Source organism: Clytia hemisphaerica, unplaced genomic scaffold, assembly GCF_902728285.1.
Source record: "Clytia hemisphaerica strain Z4C2 unplaced genomic scaffold, Clytia hemisphaerica genome assembly, whole genome shotgun sequence".
NCBI classification, from domain to species: domain Eukaryota; kingdom Metazoa; phylum Cnidaria; class Hydrozoa; order Leptothecata; family Clytiidae; genus Clytia; species Clytia hemisphaerica.
In genome coordinates, this window is record NW_027103599.1 from 184412 (window position 1) to 208363 (window position 23952).

General features: G+C 34.7%; 2 protein-coding genes across 5 annotated transcripts in view; one reads left to right on the plus strand and one right to left on the minus strand.

Annotated features, from left to right (window-relative positions):
- Positions 1–23952, plus strand: part of LOC136802001 (uncharacterized) — a 253117-nt gene that overhangs the window by 184303 nt on the left and 44862 nt on the right. The gene's annotated exons all lie outside the window — the stretch shown is intronic.
- LOC136801997 (AT-rich interactive domain-containing protein 4B-like) overlaps positions 3227–23952 on the minus strand; it is a 37788-nt gene continuing 17062 nt past the window's right edge. For all 4 annotated transcript variants that reach the window (XM_067058698.1, XM_067058695.1, XM_067058697.1 and 1 more), the window contains 6 exons: positions 8011–8388; positions 7695–7767; positions 7341–7441; positions 6487–6575; positions 5479–5851; positions 3227–4668 (listed from right to left, as the gene is read on the minus strand). In XM_067058698.1, the coding sequence (XP_066914799.1) occupies positions 3679–4668; positions 5479–5851; positions 6487–6575; positions 7341–7441; positions 7695–7767; positions 8011–8340 (1956 nt within the window). In that variant the 5' untranslated portion in view covers positions 8341–8388 and the 3' untranslated portion in view covers positions 3227–3678. The remainder of the gene's footprint in view (positions 4669–5478; positions 5852–6486; positions 6576–7340; positions 7442–7694; positions 7768–8010; positions 8389–23952) is intronic.

Here is a 23952-nt window from a genome sequence, read left to right on the forward strand (position 1 = left end):
CCAGTAGGTCTGTGAGAAGGGTGTGTTTTTTTGTGGTATCAAACATTAGATTTAAAGCCCAGAAGGAGCTAGAGAGGAATCTTCAAGCTTTCTCAAGCAAGAAAAATCCCTTTCGACATATTTCAAAACTTGTACAGTCCTATTGGTCTGACATATAGAACCTAAAAGTGTCGTACCTATAATCCTCTTGTATGTCAATGCTCTCTAAAGACACCAATTGAATACCACAAGTAATAATATAGCCCTTTCAACCACTCCGTTGATTATTTTATCTACAGCTGAGCAAGAACATTCAAATAAAGGCTCCGTTCCCAGTAAAATAGAGGTTTCCGTGCTGCAGTCTATACCAGTCTGTATGCGCCTAACCATGGTTATTCATGGTTTAACTTGCGGCAGCCGGTTCCTGGGAATGTCACGATGCTTGAATTTGAGAGTGATTCTTGTTATTGCTAGTGCTCCAAGGATATTCATCAGCCTTAGCTAGTAATTTGATTGTGTATTCATAATCAGTGCTACTAACGTTTGGTGGATAGAAAGCCTTTGCCCTTGCTTAGCTCTATGTCCTGGACACTCTATTTCATATTGATCAGTTAATTCCCGGGCACTCTATTTCATGAAAAACTAAAATAATGGAAATCCAATACCTTGTATTCTTGTATTCAACAAATATAATCTTTTTCAATGGTCTTCTAATCCAAAATCATTTTCTTTAATTGACTCGGTTATTTCTAGAGTTTCTATGTACCATCCCATCCCCGACCACCATCCCACCGAATTTCCTTTTACGTATATATTGACGGGTATTAACTACTTGTGGTATTGCTAGAAGTCGTTTGGGAAATACCCTTTTTCGTTATTATTATGCTTTAAAAATTGACAATGAAATCGTCATCACACTATTGTGTTACAACAGGGTTTGAACCCACACCGGTTATAGACCTTCAGATTTGAATGCACACGTACTAACTATTTGTGAGTTAAGGTAAAGCAAGCTAGCGTTATTTTCTAGGAAGTCTCGATCAATCAACCTTCAATTTAAGTAATGGGCTGTTTTCCACGTACTGACTAACTGACTACTTCAGGGTTTGAACCAGTACGGGGGGGGGGGGGTACTAGGGCAAGATATTCAACTTTTTAACTCCCACGAGTAGGTAGGTTAAAAACACCAAAATAACAGGGTAAGTAGAAAATTTGACATTTTTGGATTTTCAGTCTTCAGGGTCACTTTTTTCGCAAATTTCGAGTAGCGCTACGGAGCACCCCCGTTCGAAACATGATTGGTAAGATTACACTCTTGCTAAATGCGCTACTTAAAGATGACATTTCCATAATCATCTAACGCAAGTAATGTAATAATCAAACGAAAAGTATTTCCTTGCTGGGACCCCAGTGCAATGCAGAACGATTGGCTAACGATCTACCGTTGAGAAAATATCTTAAAAGATGTTATACCTATGTGTTCTGAAACATGAAAAATAGTATCAACCCTATTGGTATTTTTGTTTTCAACACCCGCTTGTAGGCAACGAGGGAAGGTTCAGGCTTCTAGGTTTTCTAGTTATAGGCTAATAATTCTTATTCTGTCGCTATCATGAATATGCTATTTTGATAGTTAATTTGACAAGAAATTTAATCATTTTATTGATGAAATGAAGGCTTTATCTTTTTTATCTTTTGAAGTGGTACCCTGGTGATACCATTATGACTAGATATCCTGTTGCTAGGGAAATGCATAGTGACCAAATCAAAAAATCAAGTCGAGCTTAATTTCCTAGTTTGTTTGAAGCAACACAGCTTGCTTAGAATGGTCGAATGATTAGTTTGCTTCAAGACTTTAACGAGTCAGGTAAGTCAACTAAAAATTGATTTTAATGAATTTTGACGAAATTCAATTTAAGTTTGTGTGGACTTTGTGTCACCCTGTTCTGTACTACTCCTCGCACAGGCGATTCTTTATTTTTTGAAAAATGTCTCTCCTGTAGGTACTAGTGAGCTCCTTCCATTAGAAATAAATAATGGTTGACAATCTGAATGATCAGCAAAATGTTGGTATTGATGAAAACAAATGTCGAGAATGGATGAAGATAGCCAGATCTGTTCAAGTGTGTCTCAAACAAAACTTAATTGATATTCTACACGATCCTGAGATAGATGGTCTTCCAAAGAATTCAAAGGACCGAGACGACATTCTAAACAAATATCGTCAAGTAAATGAAAATGAATTAAAAAAGATGATTATGTTTGGGCAATTAGATTTCATTTCAAAGGATGGACAATCTCAAATCAGGAGATTATGTATTCCAAATCTGGTTTACTTAATCAATCAGTTAACCAATATTGATAAGATAGATTCTGGTAGATTTGCTGGTCTTTCCAGTGCGTTGGAAATCCATCAAGATATTTATAAAGGTTCAATCACGTCCATGGAAGAAGAGAATTTCCAGAGCCTTTGGAAACGAATTCATGATGTATTGATTGTTCTTGGATACTCTGAGATGCCAGTTTTCCACTATCTGAAAGAGAAAGCATCGATTGATGAGATAGATACTGAACAAATTGAGGTTCTAGATGTACGTTGCAGATCTTTAAAGGCCCTGGATAACGATATCGAAATAAAACAAAGAGAAATGAGCTATTTGATGGACTTGGTCAAATCTTATAGTTTGAAGGAACAGCAAATTGACGAGATTTGTTCTGGTTTGGCTGCTTCACAATCTCGAGATTAAAGTGGTTCTGAAGGAGCCTCGTTTCACCAATATTGACGGAAATATTTTGAGTCATGAACTTTGGCGGATTATTCAGGTAGTCGATTTAAAGAGAGTGCCAGTTGTTAGAGATTTTATGTCTACATGCAATTCAAATAGAACAATTTTATAAAAACAAAATTCAATGTTTCTTATAAAAGCGTTGTGAATTCATAAAGTTTTGAATTTTGACTTTTTAGAAGATATATTTTATGAGAACAAGACGCTCAATTTTGGAAAAAAATTGAGAACAAATTAAGAATAATCCCAGCCTCAGATTTCAGAAATGCCTAAGAAAATGCCTCATTTAAGTCCCTAGATTTTATAAATCACAAAGTAATAAGAACAATCGAGGCTGAGCCAAAATTTACTGATTGTTAAAAAAAAGCCTAAGTCTAAAGAAAATATGTGCTATATGTCAAAAACTGTACTTTTTGTTGTAAAGATATTTTAAAGTAAGATTGAATGTGTATAATAGTAAATTTCAAAATTGATAAAGTTTTTTTTCAAAAATGCTTAAGGAATCGTCTTTCTTCTATAAAAATCTCTTGAAATTATATACAAACAATAAATCAACAAAAAAGTCAAAAAATAAAAATGGATAACTCTAAGAAAAAATCTAAAAAAGATTGTGGTACAAAAATTATCAAAACGCGAAATAAAATTGTCCATGCATTCTGAAAACTGTACTAGTAGTAGTATAAAAAATCTTTGTGTCGCACCAAATATAATAAAGTTTTTATAATAAAGTCCGCAATATACAAACAAAACATCAATATATGAAAATCCGCCGCAAAAAATATCTCAATAAAATACTTAATAATAAAAATCTCTTTGTTGTTTTAAAATAATATGTACAAAAAAAAGTGTAGCGTAAATAAGACGTTTTGCATCCGAAGTAACTGGGAACTTTTTCTCTCTTCTTTGAAGGGAATTAACGTTTGATGTTTGTCAAAAGAGTACCACTATAGTATATACCATCTACCACAACAGATATAACTAATGCATTTTCAGTTCTTTCCTTAATGTTCAAGTTCATTTCTGTCGGGTTAGTTGACAATTTAACAGCATTAGAACTACCGCGATAGTCGTTAGGTAGTCGATGATAAGGTTTTGTATGCTCTGAACTAAATCTTGTTTCTTTGGGTTCGAAATCTCGAGTGTTGATAAAAGGTCGGACGTGATTGTAAGGTAATCTTGGTGGACGCTCTTTGTCATGAATGGTTTTTGGAGGTTGGATGTAGCCTGGTTTGCCTCGATTAGCACGCATCATGTAATAACTCTTTTGTACACAATCGTCGCAGTGGCATTTTTCAGGATACGGCGCGTGTAAGTGGGCTGAGGACGAGTGTCGCCCTGACGTGACGACAGATTGTAAGTATTTTCTTTGTGTTGCGTAGTCTGGTCTCTGGTGGTGATATCTTGCTGCCAATTGCCGTTGGTTGTTATGTTCGGTTGCCATGGAAGTAAAAGACGTTCGATGGTGTTCAAAAGAAGGCGGTGGGTGGATGGGCGGTGTGCTATTCATTCTCCATGTTTCATCGTAAGGTGATTTTCGTTCTTCGTAGCGTTCTCTTTCTTTATCACTTTGAAATCTTTGTTGTTCTTCTTCTTCGTTGTCTGATTTTTCTCTTTCCTCACGATCTTCATTAGAAGGTGAAATAGACCTCTCTTTGTCATGTGTAATAGTGTCATTACGATCATCAGGGGTAGGGGATCGTTTAAATGTTGATGGTGGGCGCGATTTCTCATGATCGTCAATTCGTTCGTTGGCGGCCGCCCATACACTCTCTTCCTCTTCCTTTGATAGCATTCGTTCCGCCCTGATGCTTTCACCGCCCTCCTTTTCATATGACAGTCTTCGGCGTTTGACCAATCGGTCAATGGAGTAGATTTCGTCGACAGATTTTGAACGCTCCTCTTCCTATAAGAGCAAATTATTAAGAATATTTTTAGAGTTTGAGAAGAAAATGAGAATAGCCGAGTCTCAAAAAAAATTTACCGGTCCTTTTAAAAGAACATGGTATGTTAAGTGATAATGGTAGAAACTTTTGAGAATAAGAAAATTTCGCAAGAACTAAAAAGTTTACAGGAAGAAAACTTTTCCGAATCTACATTTTCTGGTAACAACAGTTGACGAAAAAATGGAAAAGTTTTACTAGGATGCAATTTCATCGTTAATAAGCGTATAAATTTTGGCATGAATGACCTTGGAGAAATATGCATAATCATAATTAGTGGTGTCAGCAAAATAAAAATCGTTTTGACCGTACATTTTTTTAGCGCAAAATATATGACTAGTAATTTAGGACAATCATTATTAATAAATTTAGAATAGTGGGCAGGGTATGGAAAATAAAGATCATTTAATTATCAGAAGCATAAATTGTACCAATGACCTTCATCCTTCCGAGCTATTTTTATCATTTTCTTTGTTTATAATGATTTGGTAAGCAAAAACAATTTTTTTTTGATGACTCAAGGTCACTCGGTTCGAGTAATGATGATGTTTTAATATATCACCCCTTCTAGAAAACCAATTAAGACTTATTTAGACTCTCTTTTAGTCCCGCTAAGGGTCCAAGGGTCAAAAGTCGGGCGGCACATACCCGTCAGCTCGCAACCCTAGTACCCCCCCCCCCCCCCCCGAGTTTAACTGGAATAATGCAGAATCCATAACGCGAAATCTTATCTCCAAAGACAAGACGGAAGAAAAAGTAAAACATCATCTTACCAATTGAGCCAGTTCGTTTTCATAACTTTTCCTCCGTTGAATCTCAGTACTTCTTGGCCGTTTCAAAACCGGTGGTGAAATCGAGGTCGATCGCTGAGCAACTGTATCTCTTGGCAACGGTTGTGATGATAAACGAAGCAAAGGATTTTCGGGGTGTTGCGCATAGTATTGTGGGAAAGCAGGATGCATTTCGTCGACACCACGTGTTTTCTGTTTTTCGTTCATGTAATAAAAATCCTCTTGTTTGATTGGTCGGATTTGAGGAGTCTGTTCTTTGATTGGTTTAGGACTATCCAATTGTTCACGGAGAAATTGCTCGTTGACGCGGACGCCTCTTTGATAACATTCGAAACGATACAAAAATCGTGCGAATCTGAAAATAAAAAAACAATAAAGTAAAACATCCCGATTAATTTCTGTGGACAAACCCAATAACTACAAAAAAATTAGAAATCCATTATTCTACTATTTACGCGAGATTATGAGATATCCCGAAAATTCTTCTAACAAAATTTACGTAAATACTTCGAAATGCATAACTTTAATAATATTTTTAAAACGTCGTCAGACCAACACTTAATTTGCAAAAATCTATCAAAGTTAAAATTAGATGTTGCTAGAGTATTAAAATGCCAAAATATAACACAAGGGTAAAGTGTAGCCAAGACAACTACATCTCATTAATTCTAATTTTGGAGACACAATATTTGACAATAATTTAACAGCTTGTAAATTCAAATTATACCCAGCTAAGTGCATTATTAGGCTTAAGATGCAAATGGTCACTTTCTTGAATGTGCAAAATTGTCAGCTGTAGATATTCTTGAGCAGGTAAAAAATCATTACAGACATAGTGTCCGTTCGACGGACCGAAGTGGGCTCACGGCAAGGTGAGCCTCATCAGTTCCGGTGTAATAATACAATAATTTATTCATTCATTCACAATTTATCGTGATGGTCGCAATCCTATAGAAAAGTTGAAACATTGAAAAAAGGCAAAATACTCACTGGTTTCGTAATGTATTAGCTGCACTGGTGATCGTCTTTGGCAAGTTCAATTCTCTGACTACAGCACTTAATTGACGTTTCTGGCAAACCTGAATAAGTTGAGTCAAAAATAAGAAGAATTATCAGACGGGTGTTGAAAACGAAGAATATTGCTTTGATCTAAATGTGTTTGTACAATGGAATCTCTTTAACCTCTATTTTTAACTCCAACCTCTTTAGATCGAATGCCTCCTTAACTTGAAAATTTTTATGGTCCCTTCAGTTAACAATGCCTTATAAACCTTACTTCATAACTCGAAATTTCCTTAACTCGAACAAATTTTGTGTTCATCGTGCGTGTTCGAATTATGGAGCCTCCGCTGTAATTTATATCAAATTCGTGTGAAATTCCTTTTTTTAGATTCGAAATTAAGTATTGGAGTTTTTAAAAGTCGAAGGTACTCGGGGAAAGTTAATTCGTTTCGAGCTTTGCCTGGCTGGGGACTGGCTATATAAGGGTTAACTGGAGAAACCAAACAACTTGTTCGAGTTAAAGTTCGAGGATTGCAGTGAGAGATGAATGAAATTATCGTGAGAGAGTTAAGTGGGCAGGTGTTCATTATCACAGAAAAATGAGTGTAAATAATGAGTCCAATTTATTACCATTGGATTGGAATGGCTTGGCTTAGAGATTCAACACCTGGGACAAGGGTTGGGCACAACAATACCATAGAGATAGTTAAGAGTATTACGAAATGCGTTACATTTTCTATTGAGTGCTATTAGTTTTAAAGCCAACTAGCGCAGTACTCATTTTAACAGATTTCCTGTTCAATCTTCTTTCTGTTTTTGATCAATTCTTAAAAAATCAATACCTTTTCGAAGCCACCATGTTTTTGAACCAATCGATATAGATCAACCAGATCTAATAATTTCTTTCCAACAATCGGAATTTTCTGTGTGATTTCAGTATCTCCTGAAAAAGAAAATTTATTTTTTTATTATATAAAAAGCAGCCGCACAGCTCATACTGACAAAGTAGAATTAAGAAAAAAATTTGTGCTCGTGCGGTTAGGTAGGGAAGCGGGAAAAGCCATTTTTTTGTTGATTGAAAACGCTGTGTAAGCTAATGGATACGCTTAAAAAGATGTAAGATTAGGATCTACTCTTCGACTCTTCGACCGCCTTTGAATGAATGGAGCTGAAATAAAAAAAATTAAAACTTTTACCTGTATTGACCATGAAAGCAATATAGTCGTCCAAAAACAAATGTCGATCCAATTCATTGTTCATCTCCTTCAGCTAAGAAAAGAAGATGACGAAAATTCGTTCAATTTCCTGACAGCCTGAATAGGGAAGCCTAAATTTCCAATTCTTATTAGGTTTTGAGACTTTACCACAATCAAGATTTGAGACTTGACCATAAGTAGGTTAAGAGAAAAATTTAGCAGAATGTTTTAAAAAATTAGCTGGATCTACGCGTAGTAAAAGGACCTTTTTGTTTGGGGAGTAATACACGAGACAAGATGAAATAAATTCTTTTACCTTCAAAAAAGTTTCGTGTACGATCAAACCTCTGGTTTTCTCATTCCTCTGTTGTTGTTGTTCTGCGTCATATCTCTCAATAAAATCCACTTGACTGTAACTACACCGTCTTACACGTGGTGCCGGTTGTGTTGGTGGAAGTGCTGATTCAGCATTCTCATGGTGATGATTCAGCATTTTTTGTTGTTGTTGATGGTGGTGGTTGAAATTTTCTTTATTTGTATTTGGAGATGATTGTTGTTGATGATTAAGATAGATTTTTGAATTGGGGCTGTGATTGTTATTATTGTTGTATACGTTGGAGATTTCATCAGTTTCAATTTGCTTCATACTTGTAATTCTTCTTCACGCTTGATTTTGTTGATCAATATTTTTTTTCTGAAAGAAGAAATTAAAGCTTATTAATTAAGTACAAGATTTATGAACCTTTTCACTTGATTCAACTTTGATACTAAAAAATCTAAAACTTAAAGTAGTCAAGTTTTGTTTTCATTTTCGTATGCGATAATTCCGATGAAAAATATGACAAACAAGCTTGTTTTTTCCTTGTGAGAACAATCGTATAAGAACAATTGGAGAATCATTTTTCAGACACGCTTAAGAACAAGGATAAGCTCAGACAAAAAAAATTAAGTTCTTATAAATATAGAAAAGTGAAAATATTCGAGAGGAAAAAACAACCTCACCCTATCCCATTGTAGACTCGTTAACTCTCTCTTTAAGTTAGCTCAATTTGAATATTGTCACATATGAAAAAATTACATTCAAAACAAACAAACAAACAAACAAACAAACAAACAAACAAACAAACAAAATATTCCCAGCTGGCACACAACGTTGTTTCAACGTTTATCTAACGTTCACAACCATTAACGTTAGGTGAACGTTGAAACAACGTTGTGTGCCAGCTTGGTTTGGAATTATTTCATAATTTCAAATTACTACCTTAAAATAATTCTGTAATACTGGTTCATACTATAATATCTACTGTTGAATGGATTTTTAGAGATTTTTGAGATTTTATTTAAAAACTAACATGTGCACTTTTATATCCAAATTTGTGAGTTTAAAACATTCATTAAATTTGATGTAAGGACTTATAATTCAAGGCGAGGTTTTTAATAATTTGAATAATTATTTTTGAAAGAAAATGCAATTTAATCAGTTTCCGTTTTCATTATGTAACTTGATAATGATAATAATATCAAATTATAGAGACAAAAAATATCCAAAAAAAATTGATTTAATATTGACTGAGTATTGAAAATTCACTACGATAGTAAGTTTTTGAATTCATATTTTATGTTTATTTTCGGAAAAATTTCCTATGATGTCATTTCGCTAAGAAAACTCTTTAAACAGCCACTTGACATAACTGATAAATAAATCGAAACCAAATTGGGCGTAAACAACTTGATTTGGTTTCACATTATTTTATCTTTTATGTCAAGTGTTTGTTCATCTAATTTTATAAAACAAATTTATGGAGAGGTCATTTTCTGTTAAATATTAAAAAAATATAATATTATTCTCGCGATAGCTAGACCGGGAACAATTCAACCCTAAAAGAAAAATTCAAAGCTAAAACAATGATGGCAATTGTCAGTTTGAAAACATTTCAATTGCAACCATTTATTTTTGTACACTCCTTCAAAATAAAAAGATTTTATTGAAAGTAAATAAGTATTTAAATGACGAGGATTTGATCGAAAAAATGAGAGCCAATGAGAAAATACAGTTTAAAAACAAATTAATGAAAAATATTTTGACAATGTCGAAATGACGTGGTCATCATTTACGCCAGGTTTTAACAAAACACTTCAAGCGTCAAGACGACCAGCAAATGAGGCAAGATAGTAACCAATCATCAATTATTTTCCGGAAAAATTCTCACATATTTTTTCTCCGTATCGTAACCTACAATATTGAACTTAAACTCGAATTCAACAAATTCTTAAAGTTAACAATTAAATTTACTTCGACAAGAAACTGAGAATTTTACCGCTACCACTTGCAATTGCTTACCAAAGTTTGAGAAGGGCTCTCTGATGTATATTGTTTGCTGTTCACAATACCTTTTTAAAGCTAATAATTAAATAGCATATGTAACTCATAATTATATCGAAGCTGCAGAAAACCTTCCAAAAAGTTCAATAATCCTCAGCAAAGTCTGTTAAAAAATAGGTTAGTCTTTAATTTTAATGGATTAATGAGGGTATTTCTATTATTCGAATATTAAAATCACCAGAGGTCCAAGCCAACATACCATTACAAGTTCTAGATTAAAAAAGTTCAAATAAACCGCACCCATGAAATTATCCTAAAAACATCTCTACACCAATTGTACCAATCAACCAAAAATATATAAATCAATTTCCTTTAACTAGCATATATAATAAATTTTAAATAATAAGTTTATTATTCAGCACAATTTCCCTGATGCCAACCCACCCCTAAAATACCATAAAACAATATAAGGAAACAATTATAAGTCAAAAATAAAGAGAAAAACGAAAAATAAAATTGCGAAAGAATATATGTTTGTAGGAAGTTTAACAACTACCTCAACGCCCAAACACGATAAAAGGTTCATAAAAATCCAGACCCACGTTTCTCCAACACGGTAGTGATAATACGGCTATAATTCTCTTAATTTTCGTCCGCCGGTAAAACGGCAATCAATGTGTGTGTCATTTTTCCATCATCATCATTGCAGTATCAATGCTTTTTTTGATAATTACCGGTCATTAAGTAAAGACAATACATCGTGAAATAAATTAACAGTTTTTGATCATTAATCAAAAGTTGAAGAGAGAGAAAAAAAAGATAAAGACAATCAAAAACGCAAGATATAATGATTGCGACTTTGTTGAATAACAATAGAATTGGTTAATGACCTGGCACTCTAAGAGACCCTGTAATTTATGTGCATACTTATGACGGCTCGTTACAAGTCAATTAGTGAGATTATCTTTTAAAAGAGTTGTTTGAAATATTTTGAGGAAAATGAGGGGCGAAATATTGGAACGCTAAAATCTACCTATGTGCAGTGTAGCACGTTGAGTAGGACTGTTAGACCTTATATCTGTTTTGGCCTGAAATAGGGGATAGGCGGACTGGGATATTTATGACAATAGACCTTATCGGAGTTTTTTATTTTTCTAAAAAAGCAATGCATTGTGGGATTGTTTCGAGTGTGTTACAATAGAAATCTCTTAGGAACTCCTCGAGGGAATTCTATTGTAATACACTCGAAACAATCCCACAATGCATCGCTTTTTTAGAAAAATCAAAAACTCCGATAAGGTCTATTTCGATTAAATCTGGAAACTATTATATCGTGTACTCTCTATTCAATGGAATAGTTCACAAGTATTGAAAGCCTAAAAATATTGCATCGTGTACATAACGATTACATATGCTCTACCGTGAAGGGGGGGGGGGGGGGAGAGAATATTTTCTGGGTCCTATCCTTCTTAACATCCCCTTCTCACAGACCAAGTAGAATTTTTTCAGCCAGTGGGGATCAAAATAACGGACTGAAAATCAATGGGGATTAATATTCCAATACCTTTTCTGGCTGGGGATTTAAATTCCTATGCTTTCAAATAGCAAAAATAGCATAAAATTCTGCAGCGAAGATGGTTTTATTTGATTATTTTCAGTGAAGACGGAGGATAGAGGATAATTTTCCACCGGGACGATATTTTGGACAATTTACCAATGGGGAGGGGTCCCAGTGGGTCTGTAAGATTAGAGTTATCTAAAGTTAGGATTCTATTGTCCCAGGGAACCTGCCTGTGTGTCGTTCTTCCGAAGAGACAAAGTAAAAAACGTTTCTCAAAACAAAGAGTCCATCTTAAAACAGTTTACAAATACTAACTCCTTCCAATCCTGAACACTTCTTGAAAATACAATCTTTAAAACCAATACACATTGCCGGGCGGGCATTTTTTTGTCCATTTTACCACCCTAAAACCGTCCCAGTCTTTTTTGCACCTAAAGACAATAGAAAAAAGTGTAAAATAAGGATTGGATCGAGTTTAGCGTGGTAAATTAAATGATAAAGTGTCACGCGCCTGACTGCAATCAAAGTCAAATCATACTGAATATAACTCTTATGTCTTTCCATTCATTTGAGATCGAAATTCTAAATCAGGACAGTCGATAACACCTCATCATCATTTATCAACCACTCCAAAATACACTTTCCAAAAAAGGTATACACTCTCCAGACACCTCTGAAAGCTGACTAATAGTCTTTCGATTGCTTCAATTTTATACCAGTCAGAAGGAAAGCGGATATAACCCCTGATTTGATAATTGTTTTGTAGAGAATCGTTAAATTCTTTTTGTTTCCTGCGGGAAATTACTTCATCCCGATTAATAAAATCTGTGCCAAAAAACTTTCAATGGAACATGCCTCTACTCTTTTGAATATCACGTCATCAAACAATATATTTATTGTTAAATTCAACCAATGAAACAATGCCTTTTGTTAATTTTAACCAATAAAATTGAAGGAATATATAAACTCCAGAATCAGTTTTTTTCTAAAGATTTACGTCGTTTTTCGTTAACGAAACTTTGGTTTAAAATGATGGGGTAATATTTCACTAATATCAAAAGGTCAACCTAAAGTAAACTCATTAACTGGATAGAGCCATTACAACGGCACCCATTACGAGAGTTCTTCGTAACAAAAATTACGAAATTATTTTTGTAATATTTCTATCACGCTATTATGGTTCAATTATGATTTCAAATTTAGTCCTAATTTAATTTCAAGGGGTCACAAAATTTAATTACGTAATTGATTGATCAAACGATTTTCAATACATTTTTTTGATTGGCTAACAGTATTGCTAATTTCCTAGCCTTTTCCTTATTTCTCATCCTGATAAATTCTAATCAAGATTTTTATTAATTAAATTAAATGAAAAATCTTGACCTTATTAATGATTGCAACTGAATCAGGAAGTTGGTTAGGATTTTTCTCCTAAGAGGGTATATATCTATGTAATTAAATTTTTTTGCGTGAAATAAAGCTCCTTTAAATGTGAAAATAACCTAAAATTAATAGTTTCATTTATTTTCCTGGGTTTAAGCCTTTGGATATGATCAAAATTTATGGCAACTCAACATTTAGTAAATTTAGTAAATTTAGTAGGAAGAATTAGCGAATAAAAGTTTTCCTGTTTCTTACAAAAAATAAGAGTGCATTAAATACGGAAAAATTTGAACATCCGTTTTATGATGGACAATAAAAACCATTGCAACATGTTTTCCTCGTTAACAAGAAATATATATCTAGTGAAATTTTATGCGTGTGAAGTAATTATGTGGCTGTGGGTTACACATAACGGAATGCCGGAACGGCGCGTGGAGTAGAAATCCGACATGACGTCAATTTTTTGTCGTCGTTGTTGGAAAATCCAACGCGTCGTTAGGGTTGAGGGCGTAGACGTGTTATACCTCAATTGTGTAAACGATTTCGTTCCAAGATTTTTTTGATAATTATTTTATTGTCACAATGGAAAAAGGATTAATTATAATTTCCTTTTATTTATTACATTAAACACTTTCTTGGCAGATACATAGGATGTAGGTACATATAATATGACTTTGACTGACTAGTTAGCAATGAGTCATTTGGAAGAACTCTTTCCAACTTTTTAAAACTTTCAAAAACTGATGTTAATCCTATATTTGTAAAATTCTAAACTTGAATGAGTTTCAGCCAGTATTGCACTGGAATCTGCCAATTGGACCAACCGCTTTTATCTTTTTCGTAAATAGAAACAATAGAACCCAGTCATTTTCGTTTTCGTTTTTAAGTAAAAGGCAACGTTTTTGATTATTTTTGCTGAATAAGCAAATTACTACAATCACCAGATCCCTTTGGAGCAGAACATGGTGAGAGCAGAATGAATGATTTATTAAGTGCCGAAACAAGGCCGTTTACCAATTTGAATCGCAGGATCTGTGACTTTATCATCAAAGTAAACCAATATTAAACATACATAATTGCAACGTCACCACAATGGCAAATGAAAAGTTGATTACATATTTGACGCACAACAACAATTGTGACTGCGATAGAAAATTCTCTGCTCAATCTTATCCTCGCGACCAATTTTACACTTCTATAAAAGTGTCAAATTATGTAAAATCCATTTGAAAATATTATCAAAAAATATCAACGTCAACACACCATCAAAATAAATCTTTGATTTAAGTCATAGAAGAAAGCGACACCTTAATTGATTGCAAAAGAGATTTATTGGCATCTTTTTAATTGGAGCTTGATGGGGGGATTTTGATGAATGCTTTTTTTTCAGTGACACAGCTTGAGCTAAGATCAACCGCAGTCAAATGATACCTTTTTTTAAAAAGAGGAAATTGTCGATAATATCTTCCAGTGAGTGATTATGTCTGAAAATTGACCTTTTGGTATAAAATGCGATATAAAATGAGCAAAGTCCGAGAAGCTAGATGCACCAAATCACAACATCAGCTTTTCACTAGGCTACATCACAGATTTTTAAAGCCCGAAGAGCTAGATATTGTGCTTTAAGCTCTTCCAAGCAAAAAATAAAGTGAATATCGGAAAAAATATTACTGCTATTGTTTTCGAAAGCCCGCGAAGCTTCTGTTTGGTCAAGCGCTGAAATTCTATTGACCTAGGTATGATTTCCTACCTAATACGACACACTTTTCAGCAAAAGTACGACATCTAGCCCGTCGGGCTTTATAAATCTCTACATCATATCTTCTCGTTCAGGACTTAAAACTACTTACCTTCGGTAAAAGTAAGTAAGTTTGTAGTCTGAATCGCAGACCTCTATAGATATAGTTCCTATAAGAAACCTTTTTCGCTAGAAGATGAGCAGAAGCCTAGTAAGTTTGCTACCGCTGTCGAGGGCGAACCGTGGGCTTCCTTTTCTCGATCACAAATACTGTATGCAGCAAAGGAGAGCATAGGAAATTACAGAGAAAATGTCAAACGCGAGAACAGTTAAACAATTCTTGGAAAAAGAACTCCACCCTACCGCAACGAAAGTGAAACTTTTTGATGGGAAACTTATTGAGAATATAGAATTTTCAATAGCTGAAATTTTTTGGCATCAAAAATAACTTTCGGGAGCCACAAGATGACAGGTGTGACCAAAATGTTTTACCATAAATTGGGAGAGAAAAAAATGTCAAAAATGATGAACAGAGAAAGTGTAAATCAAAATTCAGTTGCCAAAAAAATGTTTCGCTGCTGCAAAATGTTTATGCAACTTTGCATGTTTCATAAATAAATATTAAACATGCAAAAGAGAGATTAGATGAGAAAACATTTTCCAGTAAATTCATAATATCTAACGAAATTACACACGAGGAAATGTTGCAAGGAAACTGGTAAAGAGTGTGTTAAGATTATTCTACGGACGCATGCGCATGAGTCATCCTTGGAAAAGATACGAAGAAGAGAGAAGAGTAAGTTTGTAGAGCACGGCGAAGTAACTCGATCATGATACAAAGCTACAAAGCAGGCTTTTGTCAACAAAAGGGTTTCGTGACGGTACTGGCTCAAACAACACCAGAAAAAGTATGAAACAATTATAAAAGATTTTCAAAGTAGATTATACTAGACGGTTCCCGTCGTCGCAAACGCCGGTTTAGCTTGCGCATCAAAAGCCCTTGGGATGATAAAGATAGTATTGCTGATGCTCTCTAACTTTATTTCTAAGGGGAATTCGAATTAGTTTTCATCAACCACAGGAGTATGTCAAATGTATCATCAGTGCATAAGAATGGAAAATAAAATAATGCTGTATGAACGAATTTAAGGGCAAAATGACGGGCTTTAAAAGACCAAATAATAAATACTTTGATTTCAAAACAATCATGGACATATCCAAACTTACGGGACAACATTTCATATCCACTTCTCGCGCGGAAGACCTTTTTTATGTTTTGAGACGTCATTTGGGCCCTAAATGACGTCATCGAAAGGTCAATAAATTGTTTACTTTACTGAAATCAATTTGTCATTTATGCGAAAGATTCTCTCGATGATTTCCGATCCAATGAGGGGTCAACCATTGCTTAATTCTTTCTCAAACTTGAGATATTGAATTTTTCAGGTTTTAATGACGTCATCGGACCCAAAATGCCTCAATTTGAATACATTTATTTTCGAAAATCTCTATATACCCACTGTTACCCCTACTATCTTATTCCCCATAGAATTTCAGATCCAATGAGGGGTCAACCATCTCCTAACTCCTTTCCAATCTCGAGATATCGCATTTTCCTGTTTTGATGACGTCATCAAGTGAAAACGCCTAAAAATTCAGCCAAATTTCAAAGTCACACTCAAGCCTCATAGCCCCAACTTATTCCCCATAGAATTCTCGATCCAATGAGAAGTCAACGACCTCTCAACTCATTCTCAAAATCGAGATATGGCACTTTGAAGTTTTTCCAAAATCTGTGACGTCATTTGGTCCCTTTACCCCTAATTTTGTCAACGGTCAATTCGCGAATTTTGGAATTTTTGCGTTCAACAGGTACATTGTGCCCCAAGGGTCCCCAAAAAACCAAAAAACGTCAATTATTTCCACGGGAATGTGGGTTTTAAAATTTGCAAAAGATTTACACTGCAACGACTTCTCCCCCAAAACGCTACAACAGATGGGTAATACTAAAATACGCAATCAGCCACAACCAGCCACAATCAGCCACAACCAGCCACAACCACCCAGAAAAAGGTACAATCAGCCACAACCAGCCACAAGCACCCAGAAAAAGGTACAACCAGCCACAACCAGCCACAACCACCCAGAAAAAGGTACAACCACCCAGGAAAAAGGTACAAACAGCAACAACCACCCAGAAAAAGATACAACCACCCAGGAAAAAAGGTACAACCACCCAGGAAAAAAAGTACAACCACCCACAACCAGCCACAACCACCCAGAAAAAGGTACAACCACCCAGGAAAAAGGTACAACCAGCCACAACCACCCAGAAAAAGATACAACCACCCACGAAAAAAGGTACAACCACCCACAACCAGCCACAACCACCCAGAAAAAGGTACAACCGGCCAGAAAAAAGGTACAACCACCCACAACCAGCCACAACCAGCCAGAAAAAGGTACAACCAGCCAGAAAAAAGGTACAACCACCCACAACCAGCCACAACCACCCAGAAAAAGGTACAACCAGCCCAGAAAAAGGAACAACCAAGCCAGAAAAAGGTACACCCACCCGAAAAAAAACCACCCACAACCACCCAGAAAAAGGTACAACCAGCCAGAAAAATAGTACAACCACCCAGGAAGAAAGGTACAACCAGCCACAACCAGCCAGAAAAAGGTACAACCAGCCAGAAAAAAGGTACAACCACCCACAACCAGCCACAACCACCCAGAAAAAGGTACAACCAGCCAGGAAAAAGGAAAAACCACCCAGAAAAAGGTACAACCAGCCAGAATAAAGGTACAACCACCCAGGAAAAAGGAAAAACCACCCACAACCACCCAGAAAAAGGTACAACCAGCCAGAAAAATAGTACAACCACCCAGGAAGAAAGGTACAACCAGCCACAACCACCCAGAAAAAGGTACAACCACCCAGAAAAAAGGTACAACCACCCACAACCACCCACAACCAGCCAGAAAAAGGTACAACCAGCCAGAAAAAAGGTACAACCACCCACAACCAGTCAGGAAAAAAGGTACAACCAGCCACAACCCAAATTTAAAGACTTATACTGCAACATTTTTCAAATCAACTCTTTTCCTTGATACTTTAATCGTAAAAATTTTAGCGAGACTAATTTTAGCGTTTTAGCGTATTTTCGCTAAAATAAATCTCGCTAAAACACGCCGAATCGACAGATCGCTAAAATTTATCCGTGCGAAATTTCTGGTTATATTGCCTTGATACATTTTCATCAATAGGAAGGGTTTCAGTGGAAAGAAATGCTAGAAAACGAATTCAGTCAATAATGTAATACAAGTAATCGCTAATATTTATCCACGCGAAATTTTTTGAAATCATCATTCGCTAAAATAAATCCAAAAAAAATCAAGATTTTCCTGACTCGCTAATATACGCTAAAATTAGTCTCGCTAAAATTTATACGATTAAAGTATTTGATTTCAAAGGTTGAGAAAGTTCCATATTCAGCCCTCACAGATTTCATCTCAAATTTCTTTACTGTTTTGTTAAGACACCAGGCATATGACTGGCTCATTCTAAATAATTTGTACATACCCCTTTGCCCTAAAGGTTGGTGCATGTTAGTAGACTTGGGTGTTGATTGTGAGAAGTTGTTGGTTTTGTTTGACTTTGTTTCTGGTCAACTCCAGACTAGAAAGCTCGTCCAAGAGACTTCCCTCCTGCTGAAGTTGACCTTCTGTCTTTCCTTATTAATGGTGGACGTAAGTCTCTCTCTCTTTAGGTTTTGTTGTCCTGCATGTTTTGTTACAACCCCCTATCCCCCTAAAATTTTTTGTCCTTTTGCTTTCTTCTGTTAACCTATTGTTTTTTGTTAAGCCTTTATTTAACAATCAAGGTTATGTCAAAGTTAATTCAAGTTATCAATTTCATCATTTTTTAAATTCGAAAAAGAAGGTGAAAAATGAACATGAAAAAATTTAAGATTTTTCCTACTTGATCAAAGACTGTACCTTCTGAAACTTTGAACCTCGCTGATTTCAAATATGTTTTCAGATTGTTTATACCTCTCTGGGATCAGAAGCCATTTTTTGAAGAACCCAGAAGCCATTTTTGCTCAATGAAGGATATGAAAAACCTGAAGAAAAAAAAACACTTTTGAACGAGCTCAGTTCTTCTCAACGAGGTATTACTTGTAGTTGTATTTTTCCCTTCAAGAAAAATGTATTGAAGTTTGCAAACTGTCAATTTTTCGAAAAAGACTTTAGTTCAAATATTAAGGGAAGTAATTTTTCCTGGGTGGTTTTACTTTTTTCTGGCTGGTTGTACCTTTTTTCCTGGGTGGTTGTACCTTTTTTTCTGGCTGGTTGGTTGTACTTTCTTTCTGGGTGATTGTGGCTGGTTGTGGCTGATTGTGGCTGGTTGCGTATTTTAGTATTACCCATAACAGATTACCTATATCCGTATACTCTTACGGCTATGCAAAGCCCGTGACAGATGGAGATGTATCTTAATGCTGGGCTAGCGTTACAGAAATTTTTCATAAACTCAATTAGTATAGTAACAGCCAATTCGATTGACTTCAAAATATGCCATTTTTGCCCTGATTGCCAATTACTTTGCATTCAATTGACAAAAATTTGGCAAATGTGGCAAAATTTCAGTGCCATAAATGCCAAATAAAAAAGATGTGGTGAATCTGGCATTCTTGGCATTTTTGGAACTTACCTCCGTACGTCTGCATACAAAACACTGTTCCCACGAGACCAATCGAATTGGCTGTAAGATTAGAATTTCAATATTAAAATCCTTCCGTAAAAAGTTGTTAAATTTTCCATCTTTTTCTACAATGCCAGCTTCGTTGCTCTTTCTTTTGGCCAAAATTTTCCCACTTAATCTTTTATATTTCAGTGTTGAAACGTCTCTCAATTGGGGACAACGTCGACGGAAGACGAAAGCATATTTTCTTCGGGATACGTCTCTCAACGGGAACGTATCCCGATAAAGGATCTTCTTGAGATAGGTTTGGTTGAGTTTCATGTAAGAAAAAACCATGAACATATAAACGACTGGACATCCATCTCCTTTGTATTTTTGAAGATAACACTGCTAGCTTCGTTGCCGTCTCGTTAAAATCATCAAATGAAACAATAAATTCTGATGGTATACCTCTTGGGAATACCTTGCTAACAACGTCAAAATTTCGACAAAAGTCTTTGTTGTTCTATTTTTCTCAAGTCTTTTATCTATATCATAACAAAGATAACAGAGGCAAAATCATCGTCAGCTTGTCAAAACTCCGACTAATATTTCCAAATTTTGACTTAAAAGTGTCTAATAATTTTAGAGAGTGTCACATTCTAATTTCGATATTCTTATGACATAGGCACTCAACTTTGGCAAGCTATTTTTTTCAAGTCATGAAAAAAATTATTGGAGTGACAAAAGGGATTCAAAAGTATACACGCAGTTGAAATTCTGCATTTCAGAGTTGAAAATGTTGATAAAATATATTGCAAACTCGTGAAAAAATTTGAAAATAATCTTTTTGTGCATTAGGAGTAATGTTCAAGCTCTATCAATCATTTTACCTAAACAATTCAAAGAATAAAATTACGACGGAATATTGTCGGGTTTTTTATAGCAATTTTGAAATACAGGCGGCAACGAAGCTCGCTTCAAAGAGACAATAAAAGATAGATGTCCTGTCGTTTATATGTTCATGAAAAAACTAAGCGTACATTGCTTTAAGACTCATTTTGATATGGTTTGCAACTATTTAAGATTTTCAATTTGAATGCAGCAAAATGTAGTTTGTCACTGGCGGACATAAAAGTCGAAATCTCAATCGAACAATATCAAATTCATTCGATTATGTTTTTTTTATACGACAGAGGATGAAACTTAAAGTAGTGTTCTATTTGGAAATTCGAAATAAATTTATAAGGCTTGTTATATCATAGTTGAAGTAATGAAAATTATTGTTTCAATACTGGCAGTTTCATGTTTTTTACAAACAATCCTCAGTTGAAAATAAATTTTTTTAAAACTAGAGTTCCGTTACTCTTACAAAAAATAACATTGCAGGGTCTTCGTCAAAAATTGACGTCATAAGGCTTGTTATAAAGATGATGTGAAACAGGGATATTTGTTGAAAACCGAAATTTTTTCTCAAGGGATACATTCATTAAACTCTGTCCTAGCTCGAATTTTCTATCCAAATAGTCACAAACCATCGAATAAGAAAGTAGGTTTGTTCTCTATCCCTGAATACATTAGACTAGAGTCTTCTTTTGGCTGAACTTTGCTTTTTGATAATTTTTTATGACGCCGAGTCCAGTGAAGTAGACTAGGAGCGTTTGGCAAGATCACCATTTTGAGAGAAAATGTTAAAAATCTAAATAAAAAAAGCCACTTGAAGTTGCCGAAAATGCAAATTCCGTCTTTAACAATCTTCATTTTAGAGTTAATATATAAGTAGCTTCGTCATTCGCTCATCTAAATTCTATGCAAGATAAAGTGGGAGAATACACCTTTTCGACCGTAGCCGCCAATTGCTGCGCAAACATTTTTTATCCGTTTTCCCACCCTAAAATCGTCCCAATCTTTTTTTCGCGCCTAAAGACAATAGAAAAAAGTGTAAAAATGGATTGGATCGAGTTTAGAGTGGTAAATCAAATAATAAAGTAGCACGCACCTGACCGCGCGACTACTGTCGAAAAGGTGTATACAAGAAATAATCTACAAGTAACGGATGCGTTTTGAAGCGTGCCAAAAAATGATATCCGATACTTCCAGTGACGTGTAACACCAAGTGAGATGCGTAATGGGCTATAAATTGAACTTAAGATACAACCTCCCCCGTGTATCACATCACTTTATTAACGTACTGATGGACGCGAGAGAATACTATCTAGCACTATCAGTGAGCATTAAAAAGCCAATAATACGCAGGGAACGAAGAAGACTAGAATCAACTTATGACTGAACTGTGCTTTCTGATGAATATGACGGCGCTGAGTCCATTGATGTAGACTAAAGGATATCACCACCTTGAATTTTTTCACTTTCGTTTTTAAAAATTATAAGAAAACAACAAATCGATAAAGTATATTCTAAAACCCCATCAAAGTTTTTGAAACTATAATAAAAGCATATATTGAATGCTCACATTTATTATATTGTTTCTCATTAATGTAACACACTCTACCTAAAAAGTATCGAGCACTCTGCAGAGAATCAGATGTGAGTACCTCAAAAATTTGAAAAATGGTCTATTGGTCCTTGTTTTCTGTTTGTTTTTTCGCCAAAAAGGGACTGGATCTAGTGGCATGTATTTGTACTACCTCAAAAAAAAAATGGTGTCTGCCAAATACGCTGGGTCACTTATCAGCGCCATTCAGTCTATCAAAAAGCTTTAAGTGGACCCCGGGCTACGAACAAGGTAGCTAAAGATATGTCTTTTCGAAGAAAGTTAAGTTCGATTAAAAAAAAAATAAACCAAAAATTCTTATTTTGTCAGCTGAAATGTGTTTCGTACATTTTCTTCCGCGAACCATCATTACAGCAGCATATTATTTTTCTTTTAAGTATTTAGCCTTGTTTTGGGTAATAAAACACAATAAGGAATCATAAGATCCATGACTACCCATAAACACAGGACAGTAAAAATTGACGAATTTATCTGATGAAAATTAACACTTTATAACCAGGGAACGAAGATTTTTCCAATCATTATTTTTGATGGGAAGATTTCAGGATACGTGTCAGGGTAATTACGTGGGGCAATTCATTATGTTTTAAATATGAATGATATTTATTCAGATAAATGACCATTTTAAAGGAAATGATTATGCGTAAAATTTTCTTTAAGGCTGAACTAAGCACTTAATTTTATTAATGGGCGTTACCCAGAGATGTTAAAGTCCATTTGCTTTAAGTATCCACTAACACCCTTGCGTCGAAGGTTATAGCCTCTAGAAGGTAGGTCGTTGGAGTCGGTACTTACAAGTAAGGTTGGTAAGGTTGAAAAAGTATCACTGGGCAAAATAAGAGATTTCCAATCCTGGAATTATCTTGAAAATATAATATTAGAGTCAAAAACCTTTAAAACTATGCTATATTCAATTGGATGGCATTTTATGGTATTTAGAAGATGCAAAAATGGGAAATTTCCTTCGTTTGCCAAACTGGAGACAAATTTCCAAAAAAACTTAAGATATTAATAAGATATTACTTTTCATTATTGACTTTTCTTCGTCAAGAGCAATTCAAAATGTGCGGACTGTCAATTTTTGGAACCGACTTTAGTTGAAAAAAATGAAAATTGGGATTCTTCAATCTTCGATCTCAATTAAATAGAGATGGTAAATTAACTAGAGATGGTAGAACTTTTGAAAAGAAAAAGATTTATCGGGTTTGTAAAAAAGTATTTTTTTAGTAAGTTTTTGATATTGTCGGATTTGAGATGAGAATTTCTTGAGGCTTCCTTTTACATTGATTGATGAGATCGGTTCAGTGAATCAAAAGACTTTCCCGAGATAAAAAATATATATTAAAAACAGTGAACAAATTTTTGAATGTGCAATTTTAACAATTTTATTAAGGGTAATGAAATAGTATTTCTGAACTTTTTAGGGGGCAAATATTGGTTCTCTAATACCATTTACATTAAAAAATAATCAAAACAAAGACGCAAAAAAAGAATCAGGGTGTCAGTATTGATATAGTGGCATGTTCGGAGTTTGATTTAAAATTTGTTGCTTCTTTGAGTTTTTTGATATTTATGAAAATCATCATCTCTTTATTAGCATTTAGTTGCACTGGAAACCTAAAAATATTTTAACTATTTTACAGTTACCCAATAAATAAAAATTCATATTCGTGCGTGCAATTTCACTGTTTTAAAAATCGAAAAGAAGATTGAACTTTGAAATTTTGAGTACTAGGACAACGAAACTTTTAATTTCTAACATTCTTTACAAACAGAAAGTTAAATATAAGAAATTTTCGTCCTTTAGCTCACTTTATCTGCACCTGTTGTATCTTCTACGCACTATGTCACTTAAAAAATTTAAGTTTCTCGCAGCTCGCAGCAGGTCCTTTTCGTTTATTTAACTTATAGATCAACAATACCCTGAAGAACTGGAAAAAAGTGGAGATAGACTTGACCTTCATTTTTCCATCCAAAATAATCTTTCCAATGAAGAATTATCGAAGTGCGGACTATATTTTTAAAAGCAGAAATAACATTACTAAGATTTA